Source organism: Bombina bombina, chromosome 3, assembly GCF_027579735.1.
Source record: "Bombina bombina isolate aBomBom1 chromosome 3, aBomBom1.pri, whole genome shotgun sequence".
NCBI lineage: Eukaryota > Metazoa > Chordata > Amphibia > Anura > Bombinatoridae > Bombina > Bombina bombina.
Window position 1 is genome coordinate 243429839 of NC_069501.1, and position 18923 is coordinate 243448761.

Below are 18923 nucleotides of genomic sequence, written 5' to 3' on the forward strand. Positions count from 1 at the left end.
TCTATAGAGCCAATCCTAATCCCCTGTAAATGCTGTCTTAACTTAAGAGCTAAGGGCTCAATGGCTAGGTCAAATAAAAGGGGAGAAAGTGGACAGCCCTGCCGAGTACCTATTTGGAGATGGATTAAGTTAGATTCTAGCTGATTGACAATAAGTTTTGTTGAAGAATTTTCACAGAGATTTTTGATAAAGAACAAAAAAGTTATCTTTAAAACCAAAGTGAGGAAACGTGGCTAGGATATTTTGAAAAAGTACTGAATCAAACGCTTTTTCAGCATCGATTGAGATAATTGCAGAGTCTGGCTGATCTTGTGAAAAGTCTTCTAGAGAGTTATGAAAATAGTCCAGGACCAAGAAGAGTTCTCTGATTTTAGCTGCCGAGTTACGCTTAGAGAGAAAGCCCACTTGGTCTTTGTGTATAAGAATCCCTATTTCCTGCTGCAATCTTTTGGCTAAAATAGATGTGAGCAACTTCTAGTCAGAATTAAGTAATGCAATAGGGTGATAAGATTCCTTTTTCAAAGGATCTTTTCCTTGCTTTAAGACTAAATATGTAGTAGATTCAGCAAAGGTCAGGGGAATAGGATTATTTTTTAAATGAGGAGTAATGATTGGGGCCAAAATCTTAAAGAACTCATTTGGGAGTGAATCTGGACCGGGAGCTTTATCCAAACGCAATCCTTTAATATTTTGAAGTATCTCTTGTTCGGAGATAGCGCAATAGCTAGAATTAACGCTCCTATCATTCAACGATGGATAATTAAAATAATTCCAAAATTGTTCTGATGCAGCCATATCGGAATTTCTAAAGGAGTAAATGTCTTTGTAGTAATCAAAAAAAATATTAAGGATTTCTTTAGGGGTTTTAAATAAAGAGTCTCGTTCCTGGATTAATTTGATGGCAGTATTTCCTCGAGTATTTTTAAATAGCTTAGCTAGCAATTCTCCTGCTTTGTTTCCATGCCGATAAAATCTAGCTTTGGACTTTAAATCAGCCTGGCTGTCAGTTGAGTAAGTGTCTCTCTCTCTCCCTCATGGCCGAGGTATATCTTCTCCAATTTGCTGGTGCAGGTTGGTTTAGATATGTTATACGCGTTAGTAAGTGCTTTCTGCACCTCATTTTCTCTAAGAGCAGCTTTTCTCTTAAGTTCAGCCATATATGCAATAATATCACCCCTTAATACCGCCTTACCAGCTTTTCAGAGTAAATTTGGATTTTCTACTGAACCCAGGTTCAGGGAGAAATATTCCTTCATTTTAGAAATTAGACAGTTTTTAAGTTTTAAAAATAAAAAATTTTGGGGGGGAAAAGCGGAGAAAAATAGGGTCTTTTTTATTCAGCGGGATATCTAAGATAATTGGAGCATGATCTGAAATAGTAATTTGTGTAATTTTAACTTTATCCCCAGTTTTCAATAGATTATCGCTAACTAAAAATAAATCATTTCTAGAAAGAGAATTGGTGTTTCTGGCCTTGCATGTGAAATCTCTTTGATCTGGATGTTGTATCCTCCAGATATCTTTAAGAGCTAGATTTCTAAACAAGGTTTTAAACATCTTAGCTTCTAAATTATCTCTCTTGGATTTGAGAGAAGTACGGGCTTGCCTGAGTCTATCAAGGGGGACCAGAGGTGCCATGTTGAAGTCCCCTGCTAGGATTATCATCCCTTCACCGATTTGTAAGATTTTAGCTTGTAAAGATTCTCAGAACCTTACCTCAAAGTTGTTTGAGGCATAAAGGTTGCAAAGTGTAAGTATAGAGTCTGCAAGTTTTAATTTTTAAAATCAAGAATCTACTTTCTTGGTCATAAAATGCTGATATTACTTCATATTTGGGGATTTTTCCCCAATAAGAAGGCCACCCCTCTTTTTCTGCCTATACTTGGCGTAAAAAAAAATCTTCTTTACCCAGGAAAATCTCAGTTTCAATGATTCCTCAGCATTAAGATGAGTTTCCTGGAGAAAGGCGATATCTGAATTAAGCTTCCTCAGATGTGAAATAACTGTTTTGCGTTTAATGAGAGATGAGATGCCTCCAATATTCCAGGAGGTTAAAATCAATGTTTTTATTTTAGACATTTAAATAAAAAGGGGTGAAGAGGGAAGGGGAAGCACCTGGCAAAAAAACAGAGATGACAAGGGGAGCAAAAAGTTATTTGAAGAGCCATCGTTGTTAGATACAATTTTAAATAGTATGTAAGATCCTGTATTGATCTACTTAGTACATTTTTCAGCATAAAATGTTTCTGCCTCAGAGGCTGACTCAAAAAATACATTTGGCTGTGAAGTTCCACTTTTAGTTTGGCAGGATAGATTACCGTAGCAGATAGGCCTTAATTAATCAGTCTGCCACAAATTGGGGAGAGCTCCTTCCTTGTCATGGATGTCTCGTAAGCAAAATCTTGAAATAGTAATATTTTGGATTCTTTTAGAAGAATTGGCGAATTTTTGCGAAATAATTGCATTATCTTAACTTTGTCTTGATAATTTAAATATTTCACTATTATTGGTCTAGGTCTAGAGTTAGCATTATCTGATGAGGGAGGTCTCCCCAGTCTGTGTGTTCTCTCAACAGCAAGAGGTAGCATTTCCTGAGGAAATTTTAGTAGTTGTGGGAGAGCCTCAGCGGCGAATTTCAATAGATCTGTGTATTCCTATCTTCCATCACCTCCCCAAGGTTCATAAATCCTTGGAGGAGGTGAAGGGAAGACCGATTGTTTCAGGAATAGGTTCTCTATTTGAAAACCTCTCAGGTTGGATAGAGTCTCTACTCCAGCCCATTGTCTACCAGTTACCTTCTTATTTGAAGGATACCACCCACCTACTTAATAGCCTGGATAAAATCTCCTGGGATGAGGAGTGTGAATGGCTGACCGTATATGTGGTCAGCCTTTACTCCACTATACCACACGAAGATGGATTAGAGGCAATTAAATTTTCTCTAGATATGTATACTACTTATGATGACAATCTGAAAGGATTTGTGTTGAGGGTCATCAAATTCCTTCTAGAACACAACTACTTTAAGTTCGGAGATGGCTTCTACCTACAAAGACGTGGGACCGCTATGGGGGCTAAATTTGCCCCTTCCTATGCCAACCTGTTTATGGGTTGGTGGGAGCGGTCCCACGTCTTTGGGGAACAGAACCCATTTAGGTCCAGAATCAAGACATACAAGAGATTTATTGATGATCTCTTGTTTGTATGGACAGGAGGTACCGAAGCAAAGGCAGATTTCATCAAGTATCTAAACAAGAATCAAGTCAACCTCAGATTTACTGCAGAATCAGGAACTGTGGAGATACCATATTTAGATGTAATCCTTAAAGGGTCGGTTTCTACAGGCAAAGTAACTACTGGTCTGTATAGAAAGCCTATATCTTCCAATACTATCCTCCACGCAAAGTCCTCACATCCAAAACACACTGGATTTGGCGTAGCCAAAGGCCAGTTCATCAGACTCAAGCGCAATTGCACTCTTGAGTCAGATTTTCTAGTTGAGGCAGACAAACTGAGGGATCAATTATTGGAGAGAGGGTACTCAAAAAAGACAATAAATAGGGCTTTGCTTGAAGTTAAGAGACTAGACAGGGATTCACTACTACAGGGCTCCAAAACTAAAAGCAAATATAGATCTCAGGAAGATAGACCCTGTTTTGTTACAACTTATAGTCCACAGTTTGAAGAAATATGCAATATTGTGAAAAGACACCTATCAATAGTGACAGGAGAAGACAGTTTAAAGGATTATGTGTCAAAGGGATGCAGCTTCATTTCTAAGAGGGGCACAACATTAGGCAACATACTATCTCCATCTATGTTACAAAGTAAGCATACGAGAACTAGTAGCTGGCTTACCTCCAAAGGTCACTACAAATGTCACTTTTCACAATGCATAGCTTGTAATCATATGAGACCCACTAAACACTTCCAATCTTATGTAACCCAAAGAGTATTTGATCTAAGTGAGTGCACGAACTGTCGCACAAAATTTGTGATCTATCTTGCAGAATGCTCCCAATGTAAATTACAGTACGTGGGGTGCACCTCAAGGGAGGTGCGCTCACGGATAAGGGAGCACCTTAACAATATTGAGCAAGAAATAGATTGTTCAGATCTTGTGCGACATTTTATACAAGAGCACAACAAAAAAGTTACCACCTGGTGTGTAATTGAACGTATAAAAGTAGGTCCCAGGGGAGGTGATAAAACAGTGAAAATGTTTTATAGAGAAGCCTTTTGGATATTCTTATTGAGAACTAGAAAACCTCAAGGGTTTAATATTAGTGGCGACATAATCAATTTTTGGCAAAGAGTATAAACACCAGTGTCATTAGTAAATTTTCTAGTACAAGAAATATTTTTCTCCACATCAATGAGCCTAAGTAGGGTGACTTACAGAGAGGAATAGAGTCCCCTTTATAAGACATGTATTAGCCAAGAGAATTTATATTAATCAATTAATTTTAACATATGCATAATGTTTTATACTTGGCTAATTCTTTAAGGCTCAATTAAACAGGGAGATGTTGGTAATTTATGAAATATTTGTGTTTCTGTTTGCATTGATGTGCTTCACTGATTATTATGTAACCACATTCTGAGTGTATCCATTTACCCCAACACATGCCCAGTATCTTTCCGAGGTCTGTTTTTTAGAAATTCTGCCACAGTGTTTTTGTATTAATTTGATTAGGGTGGCTATTTAAAAGTTGATTGGCCACCAGTAAGCATCTACGATTAAGGCATACTAGCCGAAACGCGTCAGATGCTACGCTAAACAGCACTGCCTCTGTGCAGTTTTTACTACCTGATATGTAGTAGCCTGTGATAAGAGGAATAAAAGTTTATTTAAACTCTACCTGAGGCTCGCTGGTTTTTTCTTCATGTTTGGAGATCTGTGTATTGTCTAACTTCTGGGACCACAATTATTCTAACATTATTTCTCCTTGAATGATTTTCTTAATCTTCAATCTTATTCTGTAACCCTGCCAAGGAAAGAGAGTTTGTCTGTATCTTAGTATTCTGTGTATCTGTAAGATCCTCTAGGTCGGACACCCTTTGTTCAACCTCCTAAATTCTCGTGGAGAACTGCCTGATTTTGTTTGAAAGAGTAAGCAGATCCTGCTTGATTTCTATTTTAAGTGACTCAAACTTTGGGTTTAGGGCATCTAGGATATTATTCACTAAGACTTGTGAGTTAGTTGCGTCATTAAATCTTGTAATGGTTCCTGGCTCAGGATGCAATTCCACAAGGGTCTCTGCTACAGCTTTGTTCTTCCTATCTCTGGGTCTAGAAGCCATGGCTGGAGAGGTGGTTTCTTTCATGTAATTGGCAAGAGTCCATGAGCTAGTGACGTATGGGATATACAATCCTGCCAGGAGGGGCAAAGTTTCCCAAACCTCAAAATGCCTATAAATACACCCCTCACCAAACCCACAATTCAGTTTTACAAACTTTGCCTCCTATGGAGGTGGTGAAGTTAAGTTTGTGCTAAGATTTCTACGTTGACATGCGCTTCTCAGCATTTTGAAACCCGATTCCTCTCAGAGTACAGCGAATGTCAGAGGGATGTGAAGGAAGTATCACCTATTGAATGCAATGGTTTTCCTTACAGGAAATCTATTCCATAGGTTCTCTGTTATCGGCCATAGAGATTCATCTCCTACCTCCCTTTTCAGATCGACGATATACTCTCATATACCATTACCTCAACTGATAACTGTTTCAATACTGGTTTGGCTATCTGCTATATGTGGATGGGTGTCTTTCGGTAAGTATATTTTTATTACTTAAGACATCCCAGCTATGGTTTGGCACTTTATGCATTTATATAAAGTTCTAAATATATGTATTGTACTTATATTTGCCATGAGTCAGGTTCATGTATTTCCTTGTGCAGACTGTCAGTTTCAAATTTAGGGAAAATAAACATATTAAGAAATATTTTTCTCACCTGGGGTTTAGACTTTTTTTCAAATTGACTACTTTTTTTCTTGCAAATTGCAAGCAGTACTAGGCCCGCGGGTGCGCCAAATGCTAGACTTTATTGCGTCATTTTTGTTGCGAGAATTTTTTGACGCGAAAAGTAAGTCCGTTGACGCAAGTTCTGCATTTCTGGCGTTGTAGTTAGCGCCGAAGCCTTACACACGGTTGCGTCAGTGACGCAAGTATGTCATTTCCGGATATTGTTGGCGCCAAAAAAATTTCACTTACGCTGTGCATCATGCTTGGTGCCAAATTTTTCATTTATTTAATACCCCATTGCTGTTTGTCTCTTGCCTTTTTCTATGTCAGAGGGCTATGCTCTTTGCATTTTTTCCCGTTCCTGAAACTGTCATATAAGGAAATTGATAATTTTGCTTTATATGTTGTTTTTTCTTTTACATTTTGCAAGATGTCTCAATCTGATCCTTCTTCAGAAGTATCTGTTGGAACTTTGCTGCCTGACATCGGTTCTACCAAACCTAAGTTCATTTGTTGTAAGATTGTGGAAATTATATCTCCGAATGTAATTTGTAATAGTTGTTATGATAAACTTTTACATGCAGATAATGTGTCCATCAGTTATAGTACATTGCCAGTTGCAGTTCCGTCAACTTCTAATGTAAATGATCTACATATGAATTTTAAAGAATTTGTTACTGATTGTATTCAGAAGGCTTTGTCTGCATTTCTGCCTTCTAATAAACGTAAAAGGTCTTTTAAAACTTCTCATTCAGTTGATAAAATTTCGAATGACCGACAACATAATGATTTATCCTCCTCTGATGAGGATCTATCTGATACAGAAGATCCTTCCTCAGATATTGACACTGACAAATCTACTTATTTATTTAAAATGGAGTATATTCGTTCTTTATTTAAAGAAGTGTTAATTACTTTGGATATTGAGGAAACCAGTCCTCTTGACGTTAAGTCTAGTAAACGTTTAAATGCTGTTTTAAACCTCCTGTGGTTACTCCAGAGGTTTTTCCTATTCCTGATGCTATTTCTGATATGATTTCTAAGGAATGGAATAAGCCAGGTACTTCTTTTATTCCTTCTTCAAGGTTTAAAAAATTGTATCCTTTACCAGCAATTTCTATAAAGTTTTGGGAAAAAGTCCCCAAAGTCAATGGGGCTATTTCTACTCTTGCTAAACGTACCACTATTCCTATGGAAGATAGTACTTCCTTTAAGGATCCTTTAGATAGGAAGCTTGAATCTTATCTAAGGAAAGCCTAAGATTTAGCGCATCAAGAATTGGATTCTGACATATCTAGCATTATTTGCTTACTGCAATATGCTAATCATTTTATTTGTGATGCAAAAATTGATGTTAGATCCATGTCTTTAGCTATTTTAGCTAGAAGGGCTTTGTGGCTTAAATCTTGGAATGCTGATATGACATCTAAGTCTAGATTACTATCTCTCTCTTTCCAAGGTAATCATTTATTTGGTTCTCGGTTGGATTCTATTATTTCAACTGTTACTGGGGGGAAGGGAGTTTTTCTGCCTCAGGATAAAAAACCTAAGGGTAAATCTATGGCTTCTAACCGTTTTCGTTCCTTTTGTCAAAATAAGGAACAAAAATCTAATCCTTCCCCCAAGGATTCTGTTTCTAATTGGAAGCCTTCCTCAAATTGGAATAAATCCAAGCCATTTAAGAAACCAAAGTCAGCCCCTAAGTCCGCATAAAGGTGCAGCCCTCATTCCAGCTCAGCTGGTAGGGGGCAAATTAAGGTTTTTCAAGGATATTTGGATAATTTCTGTCCAAAATCAATGGATTTAGAGCATTGTCTCTCAAGGGTATCGAATAGGATTGAGAGTAAGACCTCCTGTGAGAAGATTTTTTTCTCTCTCGCATCCCAGCAAATCCAGTAAAAGCTCAGGCTTTCCTGAAGTGTGTTTCAGACCTGGAGTTTTCAGGGGTAATCATGCCGGTTCCTTTTCAGGAACAAGGTTTGGGGTTTTATTCAAATCTATTCATTTTCCCAAAGAAGGAAAATTCATTCAGACCAGTTCTGGATCTGTAAATTTTGAATCGTTATATAAGAGTACCAACTTTCAAGATGGTGACTATAAGGACTATTCTGCCTTTTGTTCAGCAAGGACATTATATGTCTACAATAGACTTGCAGGATGCATACCTTCATATTCCGATTCATCCAGAACATTATCAGTTCCTGAGATACTCTTTTCTAGACAAGCATTACCAATTTGTCGCTCTCCATTTGGCCTAGCAACAACTCCAAGAATCTTTTCAAAGGTTCTAGGTGCCCTACTCTCTAATCAGAGAACAGGGTATTGTGATGTTTTCTTATTTGGATGATATCTTGGTACTAGCTCAGTCTTTATGTTCTGCAGAATCTCACACGAATCAACTAGTGTTGTTTCTTCGAAAGCATGGTTGGAGGATCAATTTACCAAAAAGTTTCTTGATTCCTCAGACAAGGGTCACCTTTTTAGGTTTCCAGATAGATTCAGTGTCCATGACTCTGTCTCTAACAGACAAGAGACGTTTGAAATTGGTTGCAGCCTGTCGGCACCTTCAGTCTCAGTCATTTCCTTCAGTGGCTATGTGCATGGAAGTTTTAGGCCTCATGACTGCAGCATCGGACGCGATTCCATTTGATCATTTTCACATGAGACCACTCCAGCTTTGTATGCTGAATCAATGGTGCAGGGATTATACAAAGATATAACTATTAATATCCTTAAATCCCAATGTTCGTCACTCTGACGTGGTGGTTAAATCACCAGCGTTTAGTTCAAGGGGCTTCTTTTGTTCGGCCAACCTGGACTGTGATAATTACAGATGCAAGTCTTTCAGGTTGGGGAGCTGTTTGAGGATCTCTGACAGCACAAGGGATTTGGAAATCTCAAGAGGCAAGATTACCAATCAATATTTTAGAACTCCGTGCGATTTTCAGAGCACTTCAGTTTTGGCCTCTGTTGAAGAGAGAACTGTTCATTTGCTTTCAGACAGACAATATCACAACTGTGGTATATGTCAATCATCAGGGTGGGACTCACAGTCCCCAAACCATGAAAGAAGTATCTCGGATACTTCCTTGGGCGGAATCCAGCTCCTGTCTAATCTCTGCGGTGCATATCCCAGGTGTAGACAATTGGGAGGCGGATTAACTCAGCCGTCAGACTTTACATCCGGGGGAGTGGTCTCTCCATCCAGATGTGTTTTCTCAGATTGTTCAGATGTGGGGTCTTCCAGAGGTAGATCTGATGGCCTCTCATCTAAACAAGAAACTTCCCAGATACCTGTCCAGGTCCAGGGATGTTCAGGCGGAAGCAGTGGATGCGCTGACATTTCCATGGTGTTATCAACCTGCTTAAATTATTCCGCCTCTAGCTCTTCTTCCAAGAGTGATCTCCAAAATCATCATGGAACAATCGTTTGTGTTGCTGGTGGCTCCAGCATGGCCCCACAGGTTTTGGTATGCGGATCTTGTTCGGATGTCCAGTTGCCAACCTTGGCCACTTCCGTTAAGGCCGGACCTTCTGTCTCAAGGTCCATTTTTCCATCAGGATCTCAAATCATTAAATTTGAAGGTATGGAAATTGAACGCTTAGTGCTAAGTCATAGAGGTTTCTCTGACTGAGTGATTAATACTATGTTACAAGCTCATAAATCTGTCTCAAGAAAGATTTATTATCGAGTTTGGAAGACTTACATTTCATGGTGTTCTTCTCATAAATTCTCTTGGCATTCTTTTAGAATTCCTAGAATTTTACAGTTTCTTCAGGATGGTTTGGATAAAGGTTTGTCTGCAAGTTCCTTGAAGGGACAAATCTCTGCTCTTTCTGTTTTATTTCACAGAAAGATTGCTAAACTTCCTGATATTCACTGTTTTGTACAGGCTTTAGTTCATATTAAGCCTGTCATTTAATCAGTTTCTCCTCCTTGGAGTCTTAATTTGGTTTTGAAGGTGTTACAGGCTCCTCCATTTGAGCCCATGCATTCTTTAGACATTAAACTACTTTCTTGGAAAGTGTTGTTCCTTTTGGCTATCTCTTCTGCTAGAAGAGTTTCTGAGCTATCTGCTCTTTCTTGTGAATCTCCTTTTCTGATTTTTCATCAGGATAAGGCGGTTTTGTGGACTTCATTTCAATTCTTACCTAAGCTTGTGAATTCTAACAACATTAGTAGAGAAATTGTTGTTCCTTCCTTGTGTCCTAATCCTAAGAATTCTTTGGAAAGATCCTTACATTCTTTGGATGTGGTGAGAGCTTTGAAATATTATGAAGCTACCAAAGATTTCAGGAAGACCTCTAGTCTATTTGTTATAATTTCTGGTCTTAGGAAAGGTTGGAAGGGTTCTGCTATTTCCTTGGCTTCTTGGTTAAAGCTTTTGATTAATCAAGCTTATTTGGAGTCGGGTAAGACCCCGCCTCAGAGAATTACAGCTCATTCTACTAGATCAGCCTCCACTTCGTGGGCTTTTAAGAATGAAGCTTCAGTTGATAAGATTTGCAAAGCGGCAACTTGGTCCTCTTTGCATACATTTACTAAATTCTACCGTTTTTATGTATTTGCTTCTTCAGAATCAGTTTTTGGTAGAAAAGTTCTTCAAGCAGCTGTTTCAGTTTGATTCTTCTGCTGATGTTGTGGATTATTTTTTCAGCGGAAAATGGCTGTTTTTTATTTTATTCCTCCCTCTCTAGTGACTCTTGCGTGGAGTTCCACATCTTGAGTATTGATATCCCATACGTCACTAGCTCATGGACTCTTGCCAATTACATGAAAGAAAACATAATTTATGAAAGAACTTACCTGATAAATTAATTTCTTTCATATTGGCAAGAGTCCATGAGGCCCACCCTTTTTATGGTGGTTATGATTTTTTGTATAAAGCACAATTATTTCCAAATTCCTTTGTTGATGCTTTTTACTCCTTTCTTTATCACCCCACTACTTGGCTATTCGTTAAACTGAATTATGGGTGTGGTGAGGGGTGTATTTATAGGCATTTTGAGGTTTGGGAAATGTTGCCCCTCCTGGTAGGATTGTATATCCCATACGTCACTAGCTCATGGACTCTTGCCAATATGAAAGAAATTAATTTATCAGGTAAATTCTTACATAAATTATGTTTTTGTGTTGAGTAGGTGAATTTAGGAATTTATCCATATGTGAAGTGAATAAGGAAAAAGTTTGACGCAAAATAAGGGAGAAGATGTGGGTACCAAGGTGGCTAAGTACATAAGTAAGAGGAAGGGGAGGGAAAAAAGGGGGGGGGAGAGAAAGGTGAGTGATAAAGTGAGGTAGTGCTCAAATTCATTTCGTGTTTAATGGGTGATCTAATCCATCCAGGGGTTTCTCGCACCCAGGAGAAATACAGAAACCCCAAAAATTAAGGATTGACACTAACAGGAGCTGAAGCCAGCAACCTAAAAAAATTCAAAGAGAATTCCTCTTAATTCCCCTCTACCCTTATCTCCAAGTTATTTGACCAATAAGGAGACCAAGATTTTTAGAGCCGCAAAGAAAAAGGTAGCTGCTAGTGGGGGTGTTAAATGCTGAGATCAAATCAGGGTCAGCCACAGTAAAAGCGATATAAGGTTCTAAGGCCGCTGGTTTATTCTACCTTAGTAACCACAGCAGGGCAGGTTAGGGGGCCATACTAATGTGACAGTGAGATTGGTTATCTTTTAGACCCAAAAGTCTTGTTTAATTGTACATGTTAACTCTCACCTTTAGACGAGTGGATTCACATTGCATAAGCACCTAAAGCCAATTTATTCAAGAAGTTGCTAATATACCTTAAGTTTTTCTTATTTCCCCCTTCTTCCTTCCACTCCTCCTCCCTAACAGGGGAGGAGAGGGGATCCTATCATATCTGGTCATATCTGAGATATACAGCTATCTTTACAGCTTTTTTTAGTCGACTCTGATAAATTAATAATATTCATACAAGAAAAACTTAGATTTAAACAAGAAAAGAAGGTTCTTTAGGTGGGACCCTATATAAGGTAAAGAAAAAAGGCCTATACAGGAGCACAAGACAGAGAAAGTAAGTGAGCTTTGACCACTTAAGCTTTAACAGTAATGAAAAAACTCCTTCTGTCTTGTAGAGTGACCCAGCCCGAACAAAACAAAAAACCCTCCGTAGCACAACAATTTGTGAGGTCAATTAACTTGAAACATTCATATATGAAGTCAATTAACTTGAAACATTCATTTAAAAAAAAAAAAATCCTTTTTAAGTAAAGGGAGGGAAATACAGCTGATCCAGGAGGACAATTTTTAGTAGTGAGATTATCAAGCCACTTTACACCTTAAACGGTGCCCTCTTGAAGAAAATAAAGAGTATATAACTCAATAAGCAGACACATGTAAGGCTAACAAGCTCCAACAGGAAAAAGTTCTTCTTTCCTTTCCTTCCCCCCCCCTTTATGGAAGACTCCAGCTTCTTATGTCGTACAGTTTAATTGCTGTTTTCAAGCAGTCAGTGCAAAGTATAGATAGAATTAATCTCACACTCACCCCTCCAACGATGAGATATGTCAGAGCAATCACTTGGTTTCACCCGGTTCAGTTGGATACAGAGTCCCTCTGCTGTAGATCTAGTTTAGCCCAGCAGCACTATTAGACCATCGCGACTTCCAAAAGTTAAGGGCCCCACAAGAGCCGATGCGCTGCACCGTCAGAGGGATCCCAGACACTCTCCACGACTATCCAGCTGCCGCTCTCCAGCCCTCGGATTCACCGAAACTGCCAGTCAGCACTCCCTCGCAGCACCAGAGGGGAGAGTGAGCAAACAGGGGACGAACCAATAATCAACAGCTGTGGAGTGAGTATGCGGATGTCAACTCCCTACACTCGGCACCGGTGGGTAGGGAGGGCGTCCAGGAGTAAAAAAACAGTGTTAAGGCAATAAGGAAACTGATTTACAAAATACCAACCAGTAAGTCAGGAGTGCAATGGGGTGAGTGTGGATCGCCAGCAGATTGTTACTACCAGGTCAGGCTATCTACCCCCCTCGCGCAGCACCGGTGGGAGGGGGGACCGCCGTATGTATTTCTTAAAACCTTAGGAGGGCTTACACACAGGGTCTCCTATATTCACCTCCAGGTAGGCTAGAGATATTTCTAGCGCAGTTGTTAGTTTGCGTTATGGGAGTCCTTCTAGGCAGTGACAGGCCAGCTGCAGTCTTCCCCTCAGTCTGTGAGGCTCCAGACGCGAAAAAAACGCCAGTTGGTTAGCTGCAGGGGATGGTAGCTTGCACACCACAGGCTATGCACAAGCTCCTCCTCCAAGGACCAGCAGCCAAGCCGCTAATTGTTTTATTGTGTTATTGATTTTATTGTCTTGCAAGACAATAAATGTTATTTTTTAATACTGTTATATTAGTAGTAAAAACAATATTGTTATAATCCCACTTTCAAATTGCTTGTTTATATACTATTCTAATTGCCTGTTAACAAACTTTAGCCTGGTAGGCGTTCCTATTCTTTCCTCATTGTCTCTTCTCTAATAGATCTTGTTAGGTGATCTTAATAGGGAGTTTGTTCTATCTTCTATAGTCTACTCATTGTATTATCTTCACAAAGTATTCTTTGTATATTTTAACGAATTTTAAAAATTTAAATGAAAACTAAGGAGGACAGAGCCTAAAGGTAGCCACCAATCAGCAAGTGCTACCCAGAGTGCTAAACCAATAATGGGCTGGCTCCTAAGCTTAGATTCCTGCTTTTTCAAATAAAGATAGCAAGACAATGAAGAAGAATTGATAATAGGAGTAAATTAGAAAGTTGCTTAAAATTGCATGCTCTATGTGAATCATGAAAGAAAAAAATGTGGGTTTAGTAACCCTTTAAGTCACTGATTTGTTAAGTGTAACAATGTAATTGTTACCAGACTAAAAGTTATCACTCCCCCTCTGGCTTTATGTGTAAACAAAAAACAATTAAAACAATTGGTATGCATTGAAGAAGTAAATAAGTGCTTTCACTATGCTCATTTTTATTTATTTTTGTTTTATTTTTATTGTACTAATTTTGGCTAAATGTGCATTTTTCTTTTAGTTTGTGTTTTCAATGGAGCACCCTGTACAAGAATGGCAGGATTTTGTCCACAAGAGGTGGCTCCATCTGTCCCCTTCTGAAAAAGAAACGTTTTCTAAACTTGCAGACCTGGAGAAGATGTTCATGGCTTGTTGGTCAATGCTCCAGTAAGTATATTTAAAGAGGAAGCACAAGTTACCAATAAAATATGAAGTAATAGATATAAGGAGCTTAAAGGGACATTAAACTTGTCATCTATATTAAAGGGACACTAAACACCTGTCTTCTAATAATCCCTAAAACCTACTTTTTCTTATTAATAAAAATAAAATAATCACTGCTGACTATTTTATATGCTCCTCTTACCCCAAACTGTTGAATGATATTGTTTTAAAGTATAGCACTGATCCACTGCTGGATTCTCCTATGTAAGCTGCCATATTGTAACGCACGCTACAGGCAGAGACCATCATTGCTAAACGATCCCTAAGCTTGTACAAGTGTCAGCCCTTAGTGATTTATATAAACAGGAGAACTCTTGAAAAGCAGAAATCTTCTGCACCAAGAGTATATGCAGCGTCACAGCCTCCCCCTCCCTCTTCCCCCACGGAGGTTACAACAAATAAATTACACTCATGATAGTGCCTGGCTTCCTGCAGAAAACCGGCTTTTCTTAAAACCTAAAACTTGTGGGCAGTTTGAAGTTTTAACTGTGGGGGGAGTTAGAAACACAAATAAACAGTACTGAATGATCATTTGATTAAAGTTAAGATGCATATTATGTGTATTATACATACATAGCTAAATCTAATACCTTTAGTCTCTAATAAATGTTTATTCAGTCACAGTAGCTCACACAGATGTGATCCTCTAAGTACACTGTATGTAATATAGCCGTGTGTGTCCTTGACTGCATCATGAGCATGTGACTTCTGTGCCCCTGCCTGTAGCGTGCGTTACAATATGGCAGCTTACATAGGAGAATCCAGCAGTAGATCAGTGCTGTACTTTAAAACAATATCCTTCAACAGTTTGGGGTAAAAGGAGCATATAAAATAGTCAGCAGTTATTATTTTATTTTTATTAATGAGAAAAAGTAGGTTTTATGGATTTTCATTAGGTGTTAAATGTCCCTTTAAATATCACTATATAAAATACAAAACAAAAAGTGCATCAATACAACATAACTCGAAAGCATCTAAGATAAAGGCCAAAAATAACTTCACATAATGCAAATTTGTCCTCAAAGGAAACGGCAAATTGTGTGCATTAATATCGCAGTGATAAGGAATGGCATTCATAAGTATTTAAATACAGTATGTATGTGATAAATTCAAAGGGGCTTTCATATGAGAACACTATCTTGTATGTTCAAATTTTGGTGATCAAGCTGAAACCTAGTGTAATTAAATGTATCTTGCAGCAGGCAGTGGTGTGGGGGGGGGGGGGGTCATATGCATAAATAGTAGTTACTCTTTAATTATATATAGTCCTACACAATGATATTTGATGCTGGAAAATTGTACCATTTATGTGCAAGATAATGTAGAAAGGTTTTACAGTATCTCGTATCACCTGCAATGTTGCATCTGTGTTACTCACAAGAAGTATGGAGAAGTGTTTGCCTAAATTTGCTCACTTCATCTTTCACTCTCATGGATTCCATGTGTCCCTGATTACAGATCCAAAGGTGAATGTAAACGTAAGTACCCAATCATGATGTGTCAATCATAGTGACACACTCCCTTTACAAATGCCTTTTTTTTTATTTTTTTTATTTATTTCTTGAGGTGACGTTTTCACCTCTTATCTAATCCATTTTTGCAGTTACTGGAAAAAAAGCATTGCAGAACTTCTCTGATCTCTCTTAGCCAGTGTCTTCTCAGTGTTTTCTTTTTCTTTATGACGTATGACTGCTAAACATCACCTCAGGAGAAAAAAATAAAGGCATTTGTGGAGGGCGGCCAGACAGGGAATAATCAAACATATATATATATATATATATATATATATATATATATATATATATATATATATATATAGTAAGTGAGTTGAATCCAGCACCATAGGTTTTAGTAAAGTTTCTTTCCCACCTGTGTGCACGTTACCAAGGAGTATCAGCCAAACTCCAGTGTATACAGTCCATGTAGAAAATAAGGTAACAGCACCACAGCACACAATCTTCTTTTAAGGTGAAAAATCTTTATTTGAGGTTTAGCAACCAGTAAAAAAGCGACGTTTCGGACCTACATAGTCCTTAATCATGCATAAGTTAAAATCAAACAAACAGACTTTAAAAAGGGTATCTGGACCAATCATGCTTCAATTCTCAGTGTTAATTGGTTTAACCCATACCTATCCAGGTTTGTAAATTTCAACAACACAGTGACCTCTAGTGGTACCAGAATATATTCCATCATTTAAAACCATTATAAAAACAAATACAAATCATAATCTCTATTCAGACCATATGGATGTAATGTGTTCAGACGTTTAATCCACCATACTTCTTTCTGTTTTAGTTCCCTATTACCCCCTCTTCTATGATGGGGGATATGGTCAATCACTTGAAAGCGAAGCTGGCTTACTGTATGGCCCATATTTGTAAAATGTGCTGATACTGGAAGTGACATATATGCCAATTTGTTCATGAGTGGCTTTGAGAACAAATTTGTCTACACTAATCAGCCATTCATCAGCCATTGTAAGCTGTGGCTAAGGTATATAGATGATATTTTTGGCATATGGGGGGGCTCATTGGAGTCCCTGATACAGTTTGTTGAGGATATCAATGCCTCCATGACAGGCCTAAGATTTACCCTTACTTACTCTATCCAAAAGATTAACTTTCTGGATACAACTGTATATCGACATGGAAATACATTAAGTACAGATCTATATGTAAAACCCACAGATAGAAATACTCTGCTGCGATATGAAAGTTTCCATCCTGATACTGTTTTTAAATCCATACCCAGGAGTCAACTTTTGCGTACTAAAAGAATAGTTAGAGATCAAAAAGTATTGCCAGAAAGACTAGTGTCTATGGGCAATAAATTTATCCAAAGAGGATATCCAAAAGAAAATATCGCTAAAAACATTCAGGATTTGGATAGAATACATGATAAAAAACCAACAGAGAAAGGAACAGATAGATTAGTGCTTTCAATGGAATACAGTGACTAGAGTAATGACATCTTTAGAATAGTAAGAAAACACTGGCACCTTTTGTCAAAATATAATCCAGAGATAGAATCATTTAAACTCCCTCCTATGCCATCATATAGAAGGGTAAAAAATCTTAGGGATCACATAGTAAAAGCTGACATAGGTACAACTAAAATGTCTGATGTAAATTACTTAACTACCCCTAATAAAGGCTGTTACCCCTGCTTACACTGTGCTCAATGTAATTCAGTTATTAAAGGGAAATTCTTAGCACAAAATGACAAAAGAAAGCAATATACAATCAATGGGTTATATACATGCCAAACTAACTATGCAATCTACCTACTTAAATGCCCATGTGGCCTTTGTTACATTGGCGAGACCACCCAAGCCGCCAGGGATAGGTTTAGTCAACATAAAGCATCCATTAAATCAAAAGATATGTCACTTCCAGTATCAGCACATTTTACAAATATGGGCCATACAGTAAGCCAGCTTCGCTTTCAAGTGATTGACCATATCCCCCATCATAGAAGAGGGGGTAATAGGGAACTAAAACTAAAACAGAAAGAAGTATGGTGGATTAAACGTCTGAACACATTACATCCATATGGTCTGAATAGAGATTATGATTTGTATTTGTTTTTATAATGGTTTGAAATGATGGAATATATTCTGGTACCACTAGAGGTCACTGTGTTGTTGAAATTTACAAACCTGGATAGGTATGGGTTAAACCAATTAACACTGAGAATTGAAGCATGATTGGTCCAGATACCCTTTTTAAAGTCTGTTTGTTTGATTTTAACTTATGCATGATTAAGGACTATGTAGGTCCGAAACGTCGCTTTTTTACTGGTTGCTAAACCTCAAATAAAGATTTTTCACCTTTAAAAGAAGATTGTGTGCTGTGGTGCTGTTACCTTATTTTCTACATGGACTATATATATATATATATATATATGTACTATTAAAATAAATGGTAGATTCAAGATTTTCACATACAATAAATTTTACCAACAATTTAAGTCACCACTGTTTGCTTTTCGGCAGAGGTGTTAAACTGCTGCTGAACATGTATTACTACCAATCATTCTCCATTTCCCAGGTACCTTTTCAGGTCCAGGGATCCTCAGGTGAAGATGGTGGATGCATTAGCAGTGTCTTGGTTTTGCAACCTGACTACATCTTTCCGCCTCTGTTTTTTTCTTCCAAAGGTGATTTCCAAGTTTATATTAGAACAGTGCCATGTGTTCTGATAGCATCAGCATGGCCTCACAGGTTTGATATATGGCTCTTTTTCGGATGTCCAGTTACCATCCTTGGCTGCTTTCTCTTTGGCCAGCCCTCTTGTTTTAGGGGCTATTTTTCCATCAGGATCTTAAATTTCTAATTTGGGGGTATGGAAATTGATTAGTGTTTAGTCATAGAAGTTTTTATCGCTATGTTGCAGGCGTGTAAGTCTGTTTCAAGGAACATGTATTGTCAGGTTTGGAAAACCTATATTTTATAGTGTTCTTCTCATAAATTCTCTTGGCATTCTTTTAGAATTCCTAGGGTTTTTCAGTTTCTTCAGGTTGGTTTGGATAAGTTTGTCTTCAATTTTTTTTGAAGGGACAAAGATCTGATATTTTTTTTTTTATTTCTTAGAAAGATTGTTTAAACTTCCTGATATTCACTGTTTCTGTTCAGGCTTTTTGGTTTGTATCAAGCCTGTTCATTTATTAATTCTCCTTTTTTGGAGTCT

The 18923-nt window shown here is 37.9% G+C and overlaps 1 protein-coding gene across 1 annotated transcript in view; it reads left to right on the plus strand.

The window, feature by feature from the left end:
* Positions 1–18923, plus strand: part of SMYD4 (SET and MYND domain containing 4) — a 178792-nt gene that overhangs the window by 19124 nt on the left and 140745 nt on the right. Inside the window, exon 2 of the mRNA XM_053706220.1 lies at positions 14030–14175. Within this exon, the coding sequence (XP_053562195.1) occupies positions 14042–14175 (134 nt within the window). The 5' untranslated portion in view covers positions 14030–14041. The remainder of the gene's footprint in view (positions 1–14029; positions 14176–18923) is intronic.